At 42.0% G+C, this 24,258-nt stretch overlaps 1 protein-coding gene across 2 annotated transcripts in view; it reads right to left on the reverse strand.

Annotated features, from left to right (window-relative positions):
• Positions 1 to 24,258, reverse strand: part of PRRC2C (proline rich coiled-coil 2C) — an 80,531-nt gene that overhangs the window by 27,242 nt on the left and 29,031 nt on the right. The window contains exons 6-22 of one of the 2 annotated variants that reach the window (XM_080622816.1): positions 22,789 to 23,024; positions 22,329 to 22,408; positions 21,275 to 21,408; positions 21,104 to 21,191; positions 20,686 to 20,827; positions 19,578 to 19,652; positions 18,256 to 18,844; positions 17,244 to 17,413; positions 16,370 to 16,613; positions 12,279 to 12,492; positions 9,159 to 11,522; positions 7,699 to 7,907; positions 6,919 to 7,073; positions 6,114 to 6,453; positions 5,558 to 5,643; positions 4,355 to 4,543; positions 1,359 to 1,610 (exon numbers count right to left, since the gene is read on the reverse strand). In XM_080622816.1, coding sequence (XP_080478942.1) covers positions 1,359 to 1,610; positions 4,355 to 4,543; positions 5,558 to 5,643; positions 6,114 to 6,453; positions 6,919 to 7,073; positions 7,699 to 7,907; positions 9,159 to 11,522; positions 12,279 to 12,492; positions 16,370 to 16,613; positions 17,244 to 17,413; positions 18,256 to 18,844; positions 19,578 to 19,652; positions 20,686 to 20,827; positions 21,104 to 21,191; positions 21,275 to 21,408; positions 22,329 to 22,408; positions 22,789 to 23,024 — 5,567 coding nt within the window. Of the gene's footprint in view, positions 1 to 1,358; positions 1,611 to 4,354; positions 4,544 to 5,557; positions 5,644 to 6,113; positions 6,454 to 6,918; positions 7,074 to 7,698; positions 7,908 to 9,158; positions 11,523 to 12,278; positions 12,493 to 16,369; positions 16,614 to 17,243; positions 17,414 to 18,255; positions 18,845 to 18,981; positions 19,104 to 19,577; positions 19,653 to 20,685; positions 20,828 to 21,103; positions 21,192 to 21,274; positions 21,409 to 22,328; positions 22,409 to 22,788; positions 23,025 to 24,258 lie in introns of those variants that run through there. The other variant, XM_080622817.1, reaches the window with a different exon arrangement.

The raw sequence follows: 24,258 nt of genomic DNA on the forward strand, positions 1-24,258 counted from the left end.
GACAGCTCTACATTTCTGATTCTGCATTTAAGAGGGGCACTTCATCTGTTTCCAGTACCAATATAAACCCTTCACATCTACTTACAAGATGGAAACTACCATGAAAGATGAGAAATCCCAGCACTGAGTTTTTTTACATATTTGTCATTCAACTCAAACATCAAGTTTGCATCTACCGCGCTGGACACAAGTATTTGCCTTAACACGTGCTCTGTAATACTTCATTGAGATAGCATCTTCTGCTTGCATGACACCTTAGCAAAAGAAAAGCCAAAACTGTCTTTCCACCCCCCACAATGACAAAGATAAATTGTAAGTGATCTGCATTTCAGACTTCTTTAACAATAAATGCAACTTCTGCAGAGGATTGGTTTTCCTAAATGGCATCAGAAAATTTCTGCTTAAGACTAGGAAAAGGAAGACTGAGACAGCATGCAGCAAACACGAGCCTAAAGTCACAAAACTGCTTTAAAAGCACAAAAGAAGCATTTTTCTTTTGCCAAAACAGGTGTAACTATTAACTAGTAGCTAGTCAAACTGCAGTTTCTTTACATTCGAGAGATGACAGCCATAGTTCTTCTCAACACAATGCTGCTGCAGTGAAGGCAGTCCCTGCACAGGTCCTTAGGCAAAAAGGAGAGCACCTCTGTGGATGTTTTTCAGCCAGTGCTGTCGATGCACCACAGCTAAAAACTGAGCTGTAGAACAATGAATCCTGACAGCAAGTCACCATCTCACTGTTGAGCAGTTAAGAGAAGGCAGGGTAGTTCCATGCAGACAACTATGATGAGCCCTCAAATCCTGAAAGAGTTCTGCAAGCGGTACCTTAACAATATCCAAGACAACAGGAGCTGACATACAGACCTTTTAGGTAACCAAGCAAGCCTTATCCAAGACTTTAGCTTTAGAGATTTCTTTTTTCCACAAAACAGCACTTAATTCACAGCTTCAATTCACCCATGCACTCAGTCAATGATTGCACACACTACTGCAGTTCTGTGCTAAAAATCAAGCAGTCATCTTGCATATATCACATACATGTGAGTTTACAGAATCTGCCTATACCAGGCTTCAGCACTACTTTCTGCAGCACGGCTCAGGACAGAGTGTCCACATTCATAAGGCAGCAAAAAAAAGTTTTGAAACCTTCCAAGCTGATCTTTATACAGGGACATGAAAACAGCATGTCTCTGTACCACTTCTGGCAAACTGTTTAATTCAAGCAGTACCACTATGTTTCAATCTGCTATTCAGTGGGCTCTGCTGTCCAGGTACCACCAGCAGGCAAACATGTAAATTACATCATTGTAGTAACACTTTATATATAGTGCTCAGTAATTTGTCCGTATTTTTCTTACCTTTGTGTTTGTTCCAAACTCTGGAGCAGACACAGATATCATCGTTCCTATTTCCGTGCTTAGTTCACTCGCTGCTTTGGTTTCCTTTGTAGTGACAGGTTCTGGACTTCTGACAGATGTGGGAGATGGCTTCTCCTGTCCCTCAGGCTCTCCTTGTTGGGCATCCTTCACCTTCCTGTTCTTTAAAGAGCGCTCTTTCCCAATAGGACCAGGTTTATATTCTTTGTTTTCTACTGGACTCAAGTCTGGAAGCTAAGTTAGTGTTAACTTGTCAGTTATTTCTCCCCCTCCGTGTCCTATTCCACAAGAATATTTTAACATGCTTAAAATAATTTTAACAAAACTTTCCTGAAGAATAAGCATTTTCTAACAGATAAATCATCTGAGGCTAAGTTAGCAATATGCACATGAAATGCATTCATTTTGAACATTAGGAATCTAAACTCTTGTTTACAAACAATACATGTTTCATGTGAAGTGACAGACTTCGACTAAAGATCTAGTTAAAACCTACAGCAGAAAGCCAGCTTGACTCTCCTTAAAAGAAAAGCACAACAAAGTATAAAAGCCACAAGACTTCATATTCATACAGGTTATTTAAATTTTCAGAGAATCACGATTTTGCAGGGCCCCAGGAAACTAGAACAGAAGACTAATTTCATTTAAAGGCATCTTGATGTATGGATGTTGGCAGCATTTTTTCCTAGGAACTGAGCTCTAAGGGGACAGCCAGGAAAAATAAAACACCTACATGCAAGTGTTGCCTGATATTGCAGAGACACCATGGCTGGAATAACTGCTGCAATTCAGTAATTCCTTTTTGTGCAGCTAAACTAAAGCAGAATGAAGGGCCTCAGGGAACCTGAATGCTCTGCTACATCCTTTCTGGCTGAGACCAGTCAGACCTATTCACTACAGAGCAGCTCAAAAATTCCTTAAAGGCAGTCCTTAAAATCTTATTCCTTTGACAGTGGAAAGAGCGAAGCTACTGGTATTGTCTCTACAAATATAATGAGCTGTTTCAGGAAGTACTTCAGGAAGATTCTTTATACAATACAGTGTCTTTGGGCTTTGGGGAGGCTGGAGTTTCCCTGGAGGTATTTGGTACCCTCAGGAGGTCAGCAGAGACTAGCTTTCTGAGAGAAAGAAGAAACCAACAATAAAAGCAGATGCTTGAGCTCTGCAATGCAGCCATCAGGAACATTAGACCCACCTCAACGCAAGTTATTTTTTGCTCTAACAGCTCACAGAGGCAGAAATCCCTCCAGACACTTTAAGGTCATACTTGGAAAGGTAAATTGTTTTGTTTCACGTATGGTCCTCTTACATTGCCTATATTAGTTCAACAGTACTCCAGTCTTGAACATAAATTTGTATTTAGGCTTCATGGTGAACAATATCACAATGAGGGTGGTGGGTGCGTAGAAACTCTTTGTTTGTTGGGCTTTTTTTTCTAGTCAGCAAGACAGTTAAAGGATTACAGCCCTCTCATTCAGAGGAGTGTACAGAAATATTAAACCCCAATGAATTTACCGTTTAGTCACACATTTGTCTTTCAACAAAATCTACAGGAGTCTTAATAGCTATAATGAAGGAGAAAAGAGGAACTTCGGGTAAACTCTCTATATATTTAACTTCAGGGCTCAACATCTTTAAGTGATTTCATATGGGCAGTTTTAAGCATGCTGCTAGCATATCTGAGGTATGGGGTTTTAATGTGCTGAGTTATTACAATTCACCAGCAGTATTAACTACTACCTATTTCCCTGCAGTATCAGTTTTATATTTTGCAATAAAAACCATGAACTGCAACATACCCACCAAGTGCCTCATGCAGTAGAAGTTAAATTCATTCTATGTGTGACTGCACTTTCAGATTACAGCTTTTTTTGGGGAAAAAAACCCAAACCAATTAAAATACAACCAACAAAAGAAACACCCGGTCTTCTAGAAAAACTAAAGAAAGGGCTTTAATTACATCAGGGCTGCTGCCAAATCTCACACATCGAGAAGGACTGAAATAGCTAGTTCTGTAAGTCACCAGCCAAGTTCATCTGCCATAACCATCTCTTTCTGGGAGTAAGAAGTTGGTGCTGTGTACTAGCGATGCATAGATAAATACTCACTGGTAACAAGAAAATACACTTCATTAACCTGAAAGATCACCAAGTGTAATCTAAATGACAGGAGGAGAAAGTATTACTACTTATGAGTGTAACAGAAATACAAGATGACAATAACGATCAAATGGAGTGCCTAAATCTCTGAAGGGCCAGTGACTTTTTTTTTAGGTTGAGATAAATTTGATTAACTATTTAGCCTTCCTAGATTAGCTGCAAGAAAATAAATTAATTATCCAGACATCGGCATTAGAATTTGAGACTTCAAATTAGCGGTCCCCACATTCTTCCCTTTGCTCAAAACACTACTTTTCCTGTAACCTGATGTATTACTCATCTTGGTAACCTGGCTACAAAACTAAGCAGGGTCCCATGCATCATTTGGAGGAGGGTGAGGCAGGCATGGTGGCAGGAATAAATACAGAAAATTGTGGAGATGTAGCCAGGGCAGAAACAGGATATTTGCTTCAAAACTGCTCTAAAAGCCTGACTGTTGTAAACTCAAGAAAACACCAAAAATCCCAAACTACAAAACAAAACTGTAACACTCCACCACATCCACAGTCTTCCAACAAAGCTATTGCACATCCATACTCCCATCCCTGCTTTAGTCACTTCCTCTTCTCCAAACACAGAATCAATGAACAAACTCTGCTAGGTGAGGATATTGTTTACTTACACCTGCTTCTTGAACTGAATTCCTCATCTTCTTCCTAAGAACCAACTTGTTGATTGTTTTAGGAAATATAAAAGGGAAACGCAATTTTTAATCTGTTTAGTCCTAACTGAAGGATTACTCTATTCCATTATTTGTAACCTCTTTTTGCTTGAACTTCTTGAAGTTTAAAGATTTGTACCAAAGATAGGACCTTTTACCTTTTGTGCTTTGATGGGTCCAGCCCGAGGCTGTTTCTGTCTTTGCTCTTTTGGCTCTGGTAGCTTATCAGTGGACTTTTCAGAAAGTACAGGGACAACTTCATTGTCACTGCCACTGGAAGCTGGGGCTCCAAACTGAATAGTTTCTATACCAAGATCAACTCCACCTTCTTGCCCAGGCTTTGTTCCCTAGTTAAAAAGTAAACATTAAACACATTTTAAAAGTCTTCTAGATCAGTACAACGCCAGTGGTTCAGGAAAGAGCACAAAATATGCCCAGTCAAAAACCACTAAAAAGGTACCTTTATCTTCTGCCAGCAAAAGTATTATTTGTAATGGCAATACATTTGTACGAGTAAACATCTATGAATGTATAATTCCTCCTCCTCAAGTTCCTACTGTTCATACAAGCTCAAATTAGGAAAAAAAAGCAGTGAAGAAATATGCAAACAAGATCAAGCTAATGAATTGATAGAGAAGAGGGAGAGGGACAAACGCCGTATTAAAATGTCCATATTCATGTTCACAACATTCTTCTGAAAATTCAAGAATTAATGTTCAAGAGGAACAATAAAAAGTAAAGGTTTCCAGATCTCCTTATGCAGTTAAAATGGTCTTCCCTAAGAGTTATGTCACGTTCTTACTGCCTAAACCAAAGTCATGACCTAAAAAGCCCAACAAAACCACAGGACTTCAAATGTAAATTTAGGGCTATGAAAATTCCATGGGATAAGTAGGGCTAACATAGAAAGAAAACATTTACTGCTTCTTGTACCACTGACTTAAGAAGGGACACAAAAACATTTAGTTCCTTGGAGACATCCTGTTTCCATCTACATTACTGAACTGCACACAAGTGTTCACATGCAAACTAAGCAGTATTTTTACTTAAAAAATGCACTGAACAACAGCTATCAACAGAATGTGTGAATGGCTAAGTTTTCATTCCAGAGAAATGTTTTTCCATGCTGCAGTCATAAAAGCACTAGCCTGTATCCTGTGTTTCTGTACTATCTTTCAACTTCATGGCAGGGGGGTTGGAACTAGATGATCTCAAGGTCCTTTCCAACCCTAACTATTCTATGATTCTACACGTTAGTTTAATTAAGCGCACATCTGAATAAAGGGATAATCTGTACCCAATCCTAATGAGATATAACTGGGGTAAACTTCATATACAGCTACTCTTCCCTTCATTCTTACCTCTGGAGATGTAGCTGAACCAAAAGATGTCAAAGGCTTGTTCCAAGCACTGACGGAAGGTGGCTGAGGTGGGCTAATGGGTCCCACTGACAATTAAGAAAAAAGAGGGTTAACCAAGCCCTCAATGTTGCAAATGCTTTTGACTAAAGTTATCAACTGACTGAAGAATTAAATTATAGATGTGTTTATTACTAAGCTTTGGTGAAGAAACTGTTAACCTATTTAGCAGTTAACAATATGCTACCTATTTGGCTGTTTCCAAGTGGGGCAATCATCATGCTTAGAAATATGACCAAGCCCAACAAAAGAGATTTCCGAAAGGAGTGACAGCTGCTCACTCATAGTGAACAAAGAAAATAACGTAAAACAGTAATATTGTACCGCAAAAATCTCTTTTCAGAGGTATTCATAGGTTACAACACTGCACTTGGGAATGCTGCCCTCTATTCCCTGTGCACAATACAGGTAGAAATGAGATATTAACAGAGAGAGCTGGCAATCAGCACTCTCTAACTACAGTGCTTGCCCTATCCCAAATCTGAAAGACACCACTTACATTTTTTGGAGAGGTCATTTAGAACTGCTGAAGGAGGCACCTTGTTTTCCCATAATTCAGCTCCCAGACCATTGTGAGCCTGAGTGTTTTGCAGAACTTTGCCTGACACTGTGTACTCTGTGCTGGCTGTTCCTCCTGCAGCCTGGTTTGGTGGCTGAACAGAAGCTGGTGGCTGACCTGGAGTCTGCGCTGTACACGGAGGCTGTGCCTGAGCTTGTGCCTGAGCTTGTGCCTGCTGTGCAGCTGCAGCTGCTGCCTGTTGCTGCTTTTTGGCAAATCTGGGTGGGAGCTTGGAATTCTGACCTCGGCCTTTTTCACTTGATCCTTTCTTGGTCCACACCTGCAAGCAGAAGCCAATTTTATTCTTACAGCTGATAACTCTGTACAGACAACCAACTGTACATTGTGCTGTAGCAAAAAGCAAACTGATTAATCCTGTCTTGAAGAAGTTTATTTTTTTAGGGGTATTTAATCACAGCAGTAATGATTTCTCATCCATTTTCCTCTTGGAACCAACCAATATACAAGCAATAGTATAAATCTTTATCACAGTATGAAAAATTGTGTTTTCAGTTTGCCAGTTCCACCTGCCTGGCAGTGCCCAATCAGGAAGCATAGAACACGAAGATGACTAAGTAAAAATTAATATTATTGACTAATTCTGAACAACTTCATATTAATACAAGTATCTAATTGTATTTTATAAGTTGAAAATACAGTTTCGTTGGAAGGAAGATACTGCACACTTCACAACATTCCCAGTACTGCAAGGAGCTCTTCCCCACTATAAATGCTGGTCTTGTACCTGCACTGTTTGTTCTTCCTTCTTTCTACGCTCTTCATCTTGCAGGCGTTTTTGTTGCTTCTTAGACACCACTTCTGTGAAACCATCATCATTCAAGTTAGATTGGGAGTCTTCAACTACTGTCACTTCAGGGTGATCATCAATGATCACAACACCTACAGAAATATAAGTAAAGGTATAGATGCTGCTGTTTTGACGGCTTCAGATGCAGCGCACCAAGCCAAAATCTGCTTTAGAGTGGAAGCTATTTCCCCACAGATATTGGTCCTGATTAGAGGTAAGCTTCTGCTTGCCAGAATGCTTTGATGTTGAGCTTGAAGACGAGGAGTTAATCCTTAAGAACTGAAAAATTGGAGGTTCCTGCACCAGACTCTCCATGAAGTAAGAACTAAAACATAATAATGAACAGTCTTCCTTGCATATTAGCTATAAGTAGTATCAGTGATATCCACTGCCTTTGTTTACGAAGGTTAAGCAAATTAAGAGTGTGGTGGAAAATGGTACAAATGATAGAGTTAAGATCAGGTGATAGAACAAAATTGTTCTTATCTTTATTGTTCATAAAAATACACAATGAGATTTGCCACTTCAGAGGCACACACATTAATTAGATATGACAAAGGTACCAGTACTTAAGTACATAATTATTTTGGTATTTAAAAAAAAAAAAAAAAAAAAAAAAAAAAAAATCACTTTCCTGTAAGTTTTCAAACATCTAGCTCTATATGCAGCAAATCTAGCAGGATTACAAATTCTTGTTAGGATATTGCCAATACATACTTGCGTAATTATTAAGATCAAATTGAGACAAGGCATCCACTTTTTCCTTAGGCTTCTTTGGACCAGCCTTAGGTTCTTCTCTCTTTTTGCTAGTTGCATCCTTGGTGCTCTTTTGGCCTGCAGCAGTAATACCTCCATCCTCCTGATGCAAAGAGTTGCTGTTGGTGGTATCGACATTAGGCACAGCTGCTGGCTGCTCTTCAAATGGCCTACATTAGAAAAATTTTGAGAAAATTAATGATCAGCCACAGAGAACACTCAGGAAGGAGATAACAATCTAATGCAGACCCTACTGGAGGGCCGTGGCTACTGTGCAATTTCTTAGTAGACTCCAAGCTTTCTACTTTCAGCTCTTCAATGTGAAGCAGCTTTACAGCAAAAGCTGTTCTGGGGATGTATCAGATGCCCTGCTGCCAAGAGGAATTACAGGAAAAAAAGCCCAAAACATGATTTTAAGGTCACCTCTGGCTTGGTCTATGTAATTAGAGGTACCAAAGCTCAACAAGGATGCAGTTCAGTATACTTCAACTGCAGTAAATCCTTCCATGAAAAAAACAAACAAAAACCCCTGACCCAAACCAAACCAAAAACCAACAAAACTAAATCAAACCCCAAACAAACTAGAAGCATACAGTATGCAATGTGAGCAAATATAAACAAGGTACAATATACTTACTCCACAAGCTCACTTCCCAAAAGCTATGTGAATCCGTAAGTCACACTTGCAGCTTTCTGTCTTTGCTGTGGAACCCGGAATACCCACTTTTTGCTTTAACATCTCCATTAGGTGACTACCAAAAGGAATTCTTAATAGATTCAATTTGGAGGTAAAAGCACTGATCACAAGTTTTTAAGCCCAGGCAAAACCTGAACTTAAAGACTACAGCAACCTACAAGCACAGGAGTCTTAAGAGTACAGAGTAGACATTCAATGGAAAAAGTTCTTGTCCTGCTTCCCACTTACCAGACTACCATGCAGTGTGGCACGAAAACAGTGGGCAAATAGTAGCATTAGATAATTACCAAGTGTCAATCAAATTTAGCACATAGGGAAACAAAGTTTAGTCTCAATGGCAAGCATTTCTCAACATGTCTGTTTATGTTAAGTGAGTGATCTTAAATGCAATGCAGCAGTTTATGTATCAACTGCCAAACGACACACATTACCATTCTAGCTTTCATCCAAATCTTGAAAAACATAGCTCAACTCAAGCAGCACTGCAAGGTTGATTTTTAATTAGGCATTTTTAACACTGTGCATACAAGAATACTCTGCTCTTAGCTCCATGTTCCAAGTGTCTGCATACAAAAAAAAAAAAAAAGGTACACAGCCCCAGATGCATGTGTTTCTTACTCTTTTCTGCCATTCTACTAATCTAAGATAACTACTTATGATTTTGGACCACAAGAGGACAACAGAAGGACCCTGATCATGTATACTAACAGAAGTTTGTGCTCACCCTCTCTTTCCAGTTCTGGGTGGAGGACCACTCCGCCTTTCACTCCTAGGCCCTGAGAAGTTCCTCCCTGGTTTAGCTGGCCCATTGTTGCCACGTCGGTTTTGACGGTCTATTCCAGGCCGCTGACTAGAGAAACTTCTCTTGGCTATTTCCCTTTTTGGAGCTCCAGCATTTTCTCCTGCCTTTGCAGCCACCTGTGCTGCTGCATCTGCTGTTTTCTTCTCATCCCTCTCCCGCCTTTCATTGAAGTCACTGCTTTCTGAGGCTGTTTCCCACTCTTCATTTGCCTGGTCTGAAGAATTCTGGTTGGACAAGTCTGGTGTCTTACTTTCCGACACATCCAGAGCAGTGGTGGTGGGTTCATTAACTGCATTACTAACTGTGGCATTTGCTGATGTGCTGGTTACTGCCTCATTTATCTTTGATGCGGCCTCTCTTTCCTTTAAGCGTCTGAAGCGTGGTGGCTTATCTTGCCTCGGAGGCCGAGCAGGCCTTTGTCTTCGTGGTCTTTCTCTATTTGGATCAAATTTTCTCTCAAATTTTGGAGGTCTTTTATCAACTGGTATAGGACCATAATGTTCATTTCTTCTTGGAGGCTCCCCATCTTCTGGTTTAATGATCTCTGTCTGCCTAGGGTTCCACTGATTGTCTCTGTAGGCTGGTCTCCTTATTGTGGATGGACGTGGAGGACGCACACCAGGATCCCTACCACCACGTCTATACATTCCCCCTCTGCCTCGTCTCGAAGGCTCTCCTTTAGGAAGAAACCCTGGTTTGGGTTTGTTCTCATCATCTCTAATGTATGTTTTTTCTAGTGATCTGTTGTCTACTCTGATACTGTTTTCAGGTTTGAATGACAGAGGCTTCGGAGGCTTCTTGCCATCAGTTCTGTCTTCTCTTTTTGGGTGCTTGCCTTTGATTAGACTGTCTTTGTCTGAAAGCAGTGTGTCACTTGCACTTTCATGAACTTCGCTGTCAGAATCCGTCTCTGAACCATGCTGTCGCCGCCGTTTTGGGATTACTTCAAAGTCAGAACTCTCACTGCGAGTTTCACTCTCTTCTCTTTGCCTAACAGGCCCTGAAGGCACATGGTCTGATCTAGGCTTAGGATCTCTGTAGTGTGGGTACTCTCTATTATGGCCTCTACTGCCCCGACCACGTCCTCCATAAGAACCCCTGTAGCTACGCCCTCTAGAATAATACTCCCCACGACCTCTGCCTCTGTATCCCTGATCTGGGAACCAGTCTCTATCCCTAGCTTCTTTCCAGTATGTCCTAGGTGGTAAGCCAGGCTCTCTTTTTACTGGTCTGGTTTCTAAGCGTGGTTTTTCTACACCCTCTTTGCTAACCACCTTCTCAGTCTGCTTTTCTTCCTTCACTGCAGTAGCGGGCTGCTGAACATGTGGCTGCTGCAGTGCTGCTGGCTGAGCTGGTGGTTGCTGCTGTACTGCAGGGGGAAGCTGCGGAGCAACAGGCTGGGTGGCTGGTAGCTGCTGCGGGACTGGAGGTGTGGGTGTCTGAACCAGTGCTTTAGCTGCAGTCTCAGCTTGACCCCTTTCTTGGCTTGCCAGGGTCAGAGCAGTATCCTGGGTTGTCTTCTTAGCCAGAGGAGTGCCACTGGAGGCAGATGTCTCTGGCTCAGTCTGAGACAGTGGCACTTGAGGTGCTTCCTTTCTGTCACTTTTTTCAGACTTGCTAGATTTCTCATTAGCTGCCTTTTCTCCTTCTTTCTCCTTCCTCTGCTCACGCTCTTCTCTCTGTTCACGCTCTTCCTTCATATCTCTAAGCACAGGTTTTTTAATAGGACCTGATCTTCTTACTGGTCTATCACCACCTTCATCTCTCCTGCCATAACCTGGCCTAGGACCCCATCTTGTTTCAGACTTAGGTTTGAAAGTTTTTTCAGGTTTTAGTCCTTCTAGTGTTCTACTACTGATCAGAATTTCTTTTTTTGGCTTAATCTCAAGTCTCTCAATTGTCTCCTTTGTCTCAAGAGGCCTGTTATTTAATTTAGGTATATTTGTTGCTGTCTCATTCCTCTGGTCTTCTGATTTTAGAGAGTGACTTGAACCATGGGAAATGCTTCTCTTTAGTGAAGAGTGACTTTCCCCTACAGGCACCAATTCTTCTGGAGAGCTACGTGTAACTTTCTCCTTCACTCCTTCAAAATTAACTGCTGTGTTAGGTGTGTCAGTTTGGAGAGGTTGTACATCTTCCAAAGGCCTGCTTGGGAACTTTTGTACCTCTATCTCTCCTGATTCTCTGAAAAAGTCTGTCTTTGGACGTGAGTCCAACTGGTTGTGTTCTACAGGATAAGCAGTGGCAGGGACAGCAACTCGTTCTTGCTCCAAGTGTGCCTCAGACCTAAGCAGCAAACAATTAAGAACATTAGGGTGAAGGAAAAAATTTTACTCATATTTACTAAAATAAATCTTCTGTTTCAATGAAGGATTAATGTCAGCCCTAGGAAATAACACATATTAATTTTCATAGTGGCTGCCAGTTGAGGTCAATTCTATACTGATTAAAAGTTCAGTGCCATATGTACAATCAGCTATGCGAGTCTCTTAGTGTTAATGGCCATACGTGCAATTTTAAATGGAGCTCCAAAGTTAGCAGGCAAATATCACAAGTATTACTCAAGACAGCAGTACAAAAAAAAAAATAAAATTCAAGGTACTTTAAAGATGTAGAGGAAGCCTTCCTGACCATTCATCATGCAGCAAATGTCAAAAGTAACTGTCTTGCTTTATTTCATTTGTATTTAACACACCACTTTTGAAACTAATATACATCAGGCAGAAGTCCTCTGGTAAGGGGAGGATCCAGGACAGATAGAGAACAGGACAACACTGTAGAATTGTTCTACAAAACTGAAAATTCAAAATATCATGGGGTAAATTGTCTTTCTACACCCTACTACAGAGCAGGCATATCTTCTGTTTTATACAACAGCGCCAAGAATACTGCATCACCAGTCACAACTCCTTTTAAAGTTTTCGGCCAAGAGCAGCTATAACTCAGTTTAAACTGTGTTTTGCAACCTAAGTTACACAGCCAAGTGTGTAAATATGTATGGCTTGGAGAAGTGACATGCAGGTCTACATAACTCAGGCTTACCTCAAATCGTCAGGCTCTTCTAACACTTTGGGAGGAGAGCTAGACTGCTGAGGTTCTGCATGGGGATATGGGTCTGACCCCCACATCATGCGGGGCTCTGACAAAGGAACGGTGTGCTCTCTTGCTGAGCGAGCTATATGCTCAAATGAATCTGAACTAGTTGCTGATCCCTCTATCTGGTCTCTTCTCATCAGTGGTTTTGGAGGCATAATTCCTGTGACAGATTTAAGTTCAAAAATCAAAACACATTTAACATTAGCAAAGAAATCTACCTGAAGACAGACAAAGCATATCAGAAGGTACTGAAAAATATTATTCTCCCTCCTTCATCTCCTTTCCTTCCACTGTTGAAACAAAATGTCTATTCACTGCCAGGTAACCTCGGAATTACTAAATCATATTCATCACTAGTACCCTATATACCAACAAAAGGAAAAGCTGTCTGCTTCTACTATAAGGGAAAGAACCAGGTCTGTAGACTTGTACACTTGCAGATGACCTTTCTGCTGTAAAATCTAAAGGGCAAAAGGCAACATGAGCATACACACACATGCTTTTTTGTACTGTAGGCCCTTTTTGGTGGTGGGGGGAGAGGAAGGAAAGGGGTGCAGCATTTTAAAGAAATTCAACAATTTTCACTGTCTTTGCTTAACCTGCCCCTTCCTCTGCTCATTCCTTGGACTCATTCAGGATTATCCCATGCTCATTACCTTCATAAGTATCTCCACTACATTACATGCCAGACTTGTATTATCTGTGCACAATAGCTTTCCTAACTGCATGTCAGCCATTCCACAAATTCAAAAGGACTTTTTAAGTGCCAAGAATCTGAAGACACAAATCTAGTAAGACTCTAGAGGTGCTCATACAGAATCAAGTAACAAATTTCATGGGTTTTGGGTATTAATAAAATCTATTTTCTCCCAAGCAATAAAATAATGTAGTTTTAAGAAACCCACGCACTCTCTGTCATTATACATAGTGTATAATATGTATACAGCCGTTCTGGTAGGAGGTTTTGCCAAGAAAGGTTTAAACTAGATGTGTTGGGGGAGGGTGGCATCATTCCATCCCAACACATCCAGTCAGTTGCCAGCACCTATAATAAACGCTCGGAGCAATGTAGAGATATTCCAGTCACTCTGGCCAATGAGCCGGCTTCATTTGGAGCTCAGCTCAGATGCCTCTGTACAAACGCCTGTAGTATTGGGAACAAGAGGAATTAGAGATGTGTGTACATCTACGGGGGTATGATATAATAGGCGCCACAGAAACATGGTGGGATGGCTCCTATGACTGGAGTGTTAGAATGGAAAGATACAGGCTCTTTAGAAAAGACAGGCCCAGCAGATGGGGAGGTGGAGTTGCTATTTATGTTAGGGATAGACTGAAGAGTATGGAACTCTGTCTGGGGATGGGTGAGCTGTCAACAGAGAGTTTGTGGGTCACGGTCAAAGGGAGAACAGCAATGGGAGACATCACTGTGGGAATCTGTTACAGACCTCCTGATCAAGAGGACTCTGTGGATGAAGCAGTCTATAGACAGATAGGAACAGCCTTGTGCTCGCAGGCCCTTGTCCTCATGGGGGACTTCAACCACCCTGATATCTGTTGAAGGGACGGTACGGCCCGGCACAAGCAATCCAGGAGGTTCCTCGATTGTGTGGAAGACAACTTCCTTATGCAAGTAATAGCGGAGCTGACAAGGAGAGGTGCCATGCTTGATCTCGTGTTCACCAACAGGGAGGTGCTGGTTGGAAATGTGATGCTCCAGGGCAGCCTTGGTTGCAGTGATCCTGAGATGGCTGAATTTGAGATCCTCAGCACAGTGAGAAGAGCGTGCAGCAAGCTCACTGCCCTGGACTTCAAGAGAGCAGACTTTGGCCTCTTCAGGAACCTGCTTAGTAAGGTTCCATGGGAAACAGCTCTAGAGGGCAGGGGGGCCCAAGACTGTTGGTTGATATTCAAGGATCACCTGTTACAAGCTCAGGAGTGTTGCATCCCGACTAGAAGGAAGTGCAGCAGGAGGGCCAGGAGACCTCCTTGGATGGATAACGAGTTCCTGAAGAAACTTATAGGGGAAAAAAGGGGCTTATAAAAGGTGGAAGCAAGGACAGGTGGCCTGGGAAGAATACAGGGATGTTGTCTGGGAAGCTAAGGACCAGGTTAGGAAAGCTAAGGCCCAGTTAGAATTAAACTTGGCTAGGGATGTGAAGGATAACAGGAAGGGATTCTATAGGTACGTTGCCAATAAGAGACAGACTAGGGACAACGGGGGCCCTCTCCAGAAGCTATCAGGAGAACTGGCTACCCTGGATTTGGAGAAGGCTGAGGTTCTTAATGACTTCTTTGCCTCAGTCTTCACTGGCAAATGCTCTGACCACACCACCCAAGTCTTGGAAGGCAGACGGAGGGACTGCGAGAATGAAGACCTTAGGCTCACTGTAGGAGAGGATCTGGTTCGAGACCATCTTAAGAACGAGAACGTACACAAGTCCATGGGACCTGATGAAATCTATCCGCGGGTCCTGAAGGAGCTGGTGAATGAAGTTGCTAGCCACTGTCCATCATATTTGAAAAGTAATGGCAGTCAGGCAAAGTTCCCAGCGAGTGGAAAAAGGGTAATATAACCCCCATGTTCAAGAAGGGGAAAATGGATGACCCAGGGAAGTACAGACCAGACCAGTCACCTCTGTGCCTGGCAAAATCTTGGAGCAGATTCTCCTGGAAGGCATGCTAAGGCACATGAAAAACAACAAGGTGGTTGGTGACAGCCAGCACGGCTTCACTAAGGGGAAATCCTGCCTGACCAACTTGGTGGCCTTCTATGGTGGGGCTACGAAACTGATGGACAGGGGCAGAGCAGTTGATGTCATCTACCTGGACCTGTGCAAAGCGTTTGACACTGTCCCACATGACATCCTTGTCTCTAAATTGGAGAGACATCAACTTGATAGGTGGATCACTCGGTGGATAAAGAACTGGCTGGATGGCTGCACACAAAGCGTTATGGTCAATGGCTCAGTGTCCAGCTGGAGACCAGTAATGAGTGGTGTCCCTCAGGGACAGGTGTTGGGACAGGTCTTGTTCAACATCTTTGTCGGTGACATGGACAGTGGGATTGAGTGCGCCCTCAGGAAGTTTGCCAATGACACCAAGCTGTGTGGTTCAGTTGATACGCCAGAGGGAAGGGATGCCATCCAGAGGGACCTTGACAGGCTTGTGAGGTGGGCTGATGGCCTGGTTAAACTTCATGAAGTTGGCAAGTGCAAGGTCCTACACCTGGGTCGCAGCAATCCCAGGCACAGCTACAGGTTGGGCAGAGAAGAGATTCAGAGCAGCCTGAGGAGGACTTGGGGGTGCTGGTTGATGAGCAAATGAACGTGAGCTGGCAGTGTGCACTAGCAGCCCAGAAAGCCAACCGTATCCTGGGCTGCATCAAAAGGAGCGTGACCAGCAGGTCAAAGGAGGTGATCCTGCCCCTCTACTCTGCTCTCGTGAGACCTCACTTGGAGTATTGTGTGCAGTTCTGGTGTCCTCAACATAAAAAGGACATGGAACTGTTGGAACAAGTCCAGAGGAGGGCCACGAGGATGATCAGGGGACTGGAGCACCTCTCATATGAAGACAGGCTGAGAAAGTTGGGGCTGTTCAGCCTGGAGAAAAGAAAGCTGCGTGGAGACCTCATAGCAGCCTACCAGTATCTGAAAGGGGCTTATAAGGATGCCGAGGAGGGACTCTTCATTAGGGACTGTAGTGGCACGACAAGGGGTAATGGGTTAAAACTTAAACAGGGGAAGTTTAGATTGGATATGAGGAAGGAATTCTTTACTGCGAGGGTGGTGAGGCACTGGAATGGGTTGCCCAAGGAAGCTGTGAATGCTCCATCCCTGGCAGTGTTCAAGGCCAGGCTGGACAGAGCCTTGGGTGACATGGTTTAGTGTGAGGTGTCCCTGCTCATGGCAGGGGGGTTGGAACTAGATGATCTTAAGGTCTTTTCCAACCCTAACTGTTCTGTGATTCTATGTGTACACATACTTCTATTTCAAGAGCAGGAAAGCTCAACAGTCGAAAATGCTGCCAGATTTTACCTGGATGAAGAGGCATATCCAATGCAGGTCTTCCTGACATCATTCGTGGGTCCATGTAAGACTGCATCATAAGCCACCGTGGATCAAAGCCCATTGAAGCTAAATGCTGAGGATGCGGCTGCATGGGCTGGTAAAGGGGTCTATGCTGGGGAGGAGGGACAGGGCCACTAGAAGGCTGTGAGGGAGCAGACTGGGGAAGGACACCTTGCTGTTGCTGCTGCCACTGCTGCTGTTTCATTTGCTCCTGTGCAACAGAAAGCAGTATTACAAGACTTTTAAAACAAAGACTTGAGCAAAATTCAAATAACCCCTGGAAACCACAAGTATGGTTATCTCCAGGACACTAAGCATTCCAGAAGTTAACTGCAAACACGCATCAGCATGAACTAGGAGAAGGGGAGTAAACCAGACTGGACAATTTAGAATAGCTACAATTCTGCTGATGTTCAGCTGAGACAGTGAACAACCTATGCTCCAGCGTGTCATTAATGCAAAGTGCTCTTCAGACCATAGGATCCAATTCAAAATCAAATCTGTGAGTTTCACAGCTTTTAAGGAAAAGCTGCAGAAGCAATGATCATCAGACCACAGGTTCCACAGACAACCACAGAGCAGTGCTCTGCTTCCACCAACTGATGCTAAAACTGGCCAGTTTCAAAAGCCTCTCTTGCTTTCTGCTCACTTGCATATTTTTTGCAAGTGACAAAAAATGTTTCATGCAAAACAATTCCTGCCAACGCTATAGATGTTACAGAAGCTGGAAATCAACAGCTTAGGCTTTCTGAAACTCCTATGGTCATGTTCTTGCTAAGCATAAGGCTGAAGACACCATTCTTGTAACGAGCTTCCTTCTTTTAATGAACTCATTAGTTACCTGCTGCCTCTGAAATCTTGGTGGTAATGATTTCTGGAACTGTTTAGAATAGCCTGAGGAAACAGCAGGACGAAGTTGAGATCCTGAATCTGGCTCACTCTCATGAGTCACCTGTGAAATCTCTTTCTCATTCCGAGCACTATCTTGTCGAGTAAAGACTGCCTGATCCTCTGAAAAACAAAACCCCAACAAACCCACATGTGGGAGACAATTGTGAATCTTTAAACTATGACAATTTCACCAGAATGTCAGATAAAGGATGTTGTCCTAAAATAAAAACAGTCTGCCTTCTTTATCGTCACAGCCTTAGTTTCCAAAACTAAAATAAACGCAAAAAAAACCTTGAGAACAACCCCTCAAACTGGACAACTGCTGTTAGTACATCTCGCAGTGCCTCTTTAAGACTCAAACACACTGGGTAATCAACACTAGCATTTAGGTTGTAACTGTCAAGTGATTAAAAAAAAAAAAAAAAAAGCTGTATCATTGCTACCATATTATATTTGAATTAACCTTTTTCTTTTTTTTTAAATGAACCAAGGTTTGGTTTTACAATCACTTTTACTCATTCAGAGGATAACACAACCTTATTAAACACAGTCTAACTGTTCTCCTGTGACATATAATTTCCACTACAAAATTGCATCAAGTTTACCTGCTCTTTATGTCTACTTCTCTAGGTTTGCTGAAAGAACAGAACAGCTGAAATAATTTGTTGCTTTCTAGCAACATGAGTTGCTTATCCTCCTTTATCAAGAAAAGAAAGCCTGTTTCTCTTTCTGCGTTCTTCAAAGTCCAGCCTAAATCAATAAACCAAATTTTTCCTTTAACATTTTGATGAGTTGGGTAAATGGGTCTAGCTCGAAATATAGTTAGCAGCTGTAATATGCCAGGAAAATAAGTGATTCAGACGCACTGGGTTAATCAGGTATGTGAATTAGACTCCCGGATTACAACTATGCTCTGCGGTTCAGCTTTAAGGCAGACAACTCCTACTTGTGCGCAAACATACCTTTTTCTTCCTTGTTACTTTCTTGTTTTTCTACTACATGTGTAGCCACAGTTTCTACAGCCTCAGGAATCTCATGTGCTGGTTTCTCCTCTTCTTTTTCCTTTTCATTCTCCTCTTCTTTCTCCATCTCCTTTTCTTTTTCTCCTTCTTGCTCTTTTGCCTTCTCCAGTTTTTCTTTTTCTTCTTTTTCCTTTTCCTTCTCCTTCTCCCTTTCCCTCTCTTTTTCCTTTTCCTTCTCCCTCTCTTTTTCTCTCTCTCGTTCCCTCTCCTTTTCCCGCTCCCTTTCCCTCTCCCTCTCTCTTTCCCTTTCCCGCTCCCGCTCCTTCAGAGGGTCTTCCCGGGAGGGTTTTGTCACACAGCCAAATTTCTCATTTAACCGTTTTAGCTTTTCAGCACAAGCTGCTTTGCGCTGTTCTTCCATTCTTCTTTCTTCCTCTTCTCGCCGCTTACGGGCTCGTTCAACTGCAGCAGATATCTCTGACTGCTGTCTTCTCCTCTGTTTCCAAATTTCATCTTCATCTGGTACTGGTTTAGGGGGAAAGGGTGCCTGCCTTCCAGGTCCTACCTGGCGATCAGGGGGAGGAGGGTGCTGCAATATTAAAATCAGTTGAGTCAAGTTGAACATGTGTTACATAAACAGCCGGCTGAAATATAACTATGTGTCAGCACATATATTTGCATGACACCTTAAAAAAAGCAAGATTTGGAAGAAAAAGAAGCCCTCACCTGCCTGCTCCAGTTCAGACTCATGCAATGAGCTCAGAAAGGAGAGGTAAACATTCACTGGGCTCATGTCACTCCTCCCCATCACCATCAGACAGCAAAGATAGACACCTTTTAGATTTGATTATAGGCTGCTCTAAATCACAGAAACTCAAGACAGGTCTCAGACTAAAGTTCCCCAAGAAGCCAAAGAAATTCCATGTAGCTCAGGATAAGAGATCTTAATAAGGACTGTTAAGAATTCTAAGAAGCTACTATGTACACATTTTACCTGGGACTTCATCTCCCCATCTGCCTCAGCAGACAGCCCTTCAGTACTTCTCCTAAGCCCCTGTCCTCTCTAGTTCTTAAAAGGGGTTGGATAACTGAAAGCATTTGAAGCTGTCATGCATTTCATATAACTGCTGCTTTACACAATTAGCAGCACAGTTGTGTTGGGGTCCCATTCTTACTGGCCAAGTACTACAATCATTTTTCTTGCTAAAGAAAAGGCTTATCCCTATGTGAAGCATATTTTTACTTTTGTTAGTCTAAACCCCTCCAACACAGCATTAAAGAATTTAACTAAGGTAAATAAAGAAAATTCTAATATTTCTTACCGTTGGTAGAATAGATTTTGGATGAAGAGCAGGACCACCTCTTTCATGTATAGAAGGCTGTGCTGGACCCCGATCCTATTGGATCAAACACAGCACCAGGGTTAAGCAAGCTCATAACAGTCAAGCTAACAAATTTTACATTTACTGTTTTCCACTGCAATAAGACACCTAGAGAACTATCTGCATGATACAAATTACCATGTAAAACAATGGCAAGAAAATTTCCATGCTATGTACTGAGCACTAAACAATTACTTTAAAAATTCACACATCCATATTCCAGACTTTATGTTACTGCACTATTTTTCCTCAGATTCAGTGTAGCATCAAACTCTGAAAGACACGTTCTTTAATAGAGAAAAAGCACAAGTAAAAACAATTCAAGATCCCCCATCTTTGTTATTACTGGTGTCAAGAGAATACATTTCTGGGAAATTTTCATATAAAGCCAATGGCAGCTTTTCCTGGGGGAGAGGAAGGGGAAATAGATTTAAAAGAGGACTGAAGTAGGGATAAGCTGAGGTGGTTGTCAATCTTCCTCTACCAGAGGGTAAATCGAAAACCAAAACATTTGAGCTGACGCATTCTACGTGGTCTGTATAAAAATCTATCTGCCTGAGACATTAGAAGTGAACTGACACATTCCTGCTAAGTTGCACTGAGGAAAGTGAGTCATGATACAAAAAAACCAACTCCTCCAAAAAATAACCAAAACCCCACGCCCTGAAAAAATGTGTGGGCCAACTGGGTGCTATTTACCCTGTGCCACTATAAAGTATGATGACACCAGAACGGCTTCATTCACAGTCACAGGGATGGACAGACAAGGGTATTGAGTTAAAGGCTGTGAGTTCTGTCACACTGGCGCAAGTGTTCTCACTCCCTCACAGCTGTGAACTAGAACACACGGGATAAAGACACGTGATTTTTATTTTGTGACCAGAACCAGCTAAGTTGACTTAGCAGCACCTGATCAGTTACCAGAACTTTCAGCAGCTAATGCTTTCAGTCCTGTTCATAACCTTAATTGACCTGTTTGTAAAGACACCTAAGCTGGACTTTTCTTGATGAGGCTATTGCCAGAAGAGCTGAAAAGAAGAACACAAACCTGATCAAGCTGAGAACTTTTGCCATATGACCCTTTGGATGCTGCTGTGGAAACCTGAGTGGCAGACTTAGTACTTGTCTGTTCATCTGCTTCCTTCTGGCCATCAGAACTCTGGGAATCTTTTGACGGTGTTTGTTCATCACTATGTGCAGAGAAATAAGGAAAATGGAATGGGTACTCCACATAGGTATTTGGTGATTTATCTTCTATCCTCAATGTTTTTTAGCAAGAGCAAAAGCTCCTCACAGCAAGGAACACTACAACATGCCCACCAGCTGACTGGAGTCTGCAGGCAATTATGCGATTTAATATAGTATTTAATTACAGGAATGTTTTTGGAATGAGCACTTGCACTCATTTCATTCAACCTTTCCAAACACTAACTGGCATTCATACCTAATTGGCAACACCGACTCACCCACTTTCCTTCTCTTTTTGACTACTTCCTTGCTCATCATCATCACTGAAGTTCAACTGTTCAGTGTAATCCACTTCACTCTGAGCACCTGGTCCAAAAGCAAATATTCAATTAATCTTTCAGAAAGATTCACTGTACAAATAACAAAAATTATTAATCTGATGTTCTTACCTGCCCAGCCTTCATCAGCCTCAGCATCTAGATTATCAAATTTATCAAGTTCTTTAAGTTCACTAGCACTAAGAATGGATGGGCGCTCAATAGGTTCAGAACACCATGAAGGTGGTCCTCTTCCCCTTGGCCCTCTAAAAAAAGAGAGGAAAACAAAGGCCACTGTCATTACTTATCCACAACATGACTAGATAAATGGTCAACTTGTATGATGATTATTTGAAGTATACAGTACTGTTCTCTCAATACAGTATTAATGTCATCCACATGTGTGACTGCTGTAGTTCCAATAATTACTGCTACACCAGATGGTTATTTAAGGAAGAGAAAGATTAGATGCTACAGCCTTACTTGCACACTTCATAAACAAGCCAAACATCAGTTGACAGTAGAAAATCAAATGCCTTGTAGCTTTCAAACAACACACCGCATAGATCTGGCATCCTTCTTGACACCAGTTAATCCACCTCAGACATATTTCTACTTTTCAAGCTTTCCCATCATCAAGGATTCTGTACATTCTCCCTACTCCTACACTCATGTTATCCCAGCCAACCCTCTCAGCCTTTCTATCCTCTTCCTGATCCCACTCAGTTTGTACCCTACTGCCTATAGCACTCCCTATTTCCTCATGCATGTGCACAGACATCCTCAACTATAGAGAAATGAAGAAAAGAAATTTTATAATGCATTAGAGTTCTTTAATTGGAAAGTAGTAGAGTTGAGAACCAGGAACTAACTACTTTCATGGTAACAATGGTAGTGTCCTTTTACAGGCAAAAATACTGGCTGGAGTTTCAAAGGTGTTCCCAAGTGACTCCTGCTCTTCCTGTAATGTGCAGAATTCCCTCAAGTTTCATAGTTGAGTTGTCAAACACAAACCACTCCATAGCACTGCTTCACACAAGCCAAACTTGAGACTAACCAGTAGCAGTTATTATGCGGCGCACGATCATAATCAAAATACTCAGTGCAATTTTTATTTATTTTTTTTTATTGAGTCACTAACAAGAGTTCATACCCACACAACAATAACACTTGTAAGGTTTCTTACCTACTAAGCTCAGAATTGGGAAACCTTGTTGGACCTTGCATGGAGGGAGGATACGCCATTCTAGGATACTGATTAAACATCTAAGAAAGGTTTAAAAACAGGAACCATTCATTAAAAATTGTAACTACATTAAGCATACTGAGATCATCAAAAGAATCACAATGGAAGTAAAGCAAGACTCTTAAGTTTGCTTAGTATCTCAAGTGTGTGACATTAAGTCACCAAGATGGAGTGATTACAAGTGTTAACCAACTCCTGACAAATTGAAAGCAAGTGGCAACAGGTAGCCACATCCTTTGAGCAGTTGGTTGCAATCCCAACCTTCTAGCAGAACTGCTGAAGTGTTCCATGGAGGGAGATGAAAGGATGAAAGGAGGGAGACGAAAGGGGCATGAAGAAATTACACTAGCCAATAATCAATCCCTGCTGCTTTAGAACCTTCCATGTAACCATCACTTACATAAGGTGGCATCATTGCTCTGTACTGAGAAGAGACAGGTGGTTGCTGCTGGCCATTCAGCTTGGGCTGAGGGACCTGTGGTAACCGCACATCTCTCTTCTCTGCTGCCTTCTGGCCATCATTTTGTTCTGTTGGTGTAGCATTACCATCTTCTTGTCCAAGGGCCTTAGCTTCTTGATCAGTTGGAGAATTTGGTGAGTTGCTCTTATTACCACCTTCTTTCCAATTAGTAGCATCTGCATGGGCAGAATCAGTACAAGAAAAAACAAGAACAGACTTTATATTACAGATTTACAGACAGGCATAATAAAAACCACATTCTTCCTTACCCACTTTTCAGTAACACAGCAATCAGTGCAGACACACATTCATATCTGGTACCGAAAGCAATGACTGTTTGATAAAACAGAGGCTGTTTTCTAATCCTCTTTAGCCCTACATTCAGCTGTGCTCCTGAAGTGTAAGAGTTAAATTTATAGATCACTCTAGTCATCCTACTCTACCTTCAAAAACACAACACAATTTAGGAAGGATATTGATAATAGCACAGGAGAGAAAACAGATTTAGCTGTAGTAAGTGGGCCACTGTTGACTCAGTGCGAAGATGCTGTCAAGAGAAAGATCAAGCTTCTTAAGCAGCAAAGGCCTACCATGAAAGACCAAAGCAGCTCAAAATGACATATACCTGTGCGTTACCTTTCTAAGTGAAGACATATTCACAGTCTGGCTTGTATCTCTGTCTGATAAGGATGAAATAGAAGTGATGAAGGCTGCACTTTTGGGTGTGAATGTCTAGCAAAAAGTCCAGGAAAAGTAAGGTATTTTAATGACTTGTGCCAGGTAGTCCATTTTAATTTTTTTTTTTTTACAGTTTCTGCCTACAGAGCATAAGTTAGGACAATAAAAACAGTAAACAGCAGTGCTCAGATCCATGGGAACCAAGAAAAATTCAGACATGCTCTGTAAAGCATGTTCTATTAGGGGCACAAGCCCTTTAACTGGGGTTAAACTATGCTCCTAAGTAAACATTACAGTTCTTCCACTTATCTTTGCTGGGGAGCATGGCTGCTAAAGGGGCAGTACTCACCAAGTTCATCAAGGTTTCTGCTGTCAAGACTTGTAAGAAGGGCTTAATACAGCATGTACAGTGCTGACCAATACTATAACTGCCTGTAGGAGGGTGGAAGAAACACATGTAGCTATTTCCCTAATTTAGTGTTGGACATCTCCTGAATTTCTTGGCAACTTATCCTCTACATCAAAATCAAGTAAGGACCTTAACAAGCACAGTGCCCATCTTGCCTATCACTGGCACAAGAAAGTGCTACCTACAGTGCAAGAAAAGATCCCTGGTCCACCAAACCTCATTGGAAATACTTTTAAGGAAGAAAGAAATCCTGGTTTTCACTGGAAACAAGCACAACCCCATATGCTTTCCCATTAAAAGGATCTGGGGAAACAATACATATT

Source organism: Psittacula echo (genome assembly GCF_963264785.1).
Source record: "Psittacula echo genome assembly, chromosome: 7".
Classification (NCBI taxonomy): Eukaryota; Metazoa; Chordata; class Aves; order Psittaciformes; family Psittacidae; genus Psittacula; species Psittacula echo.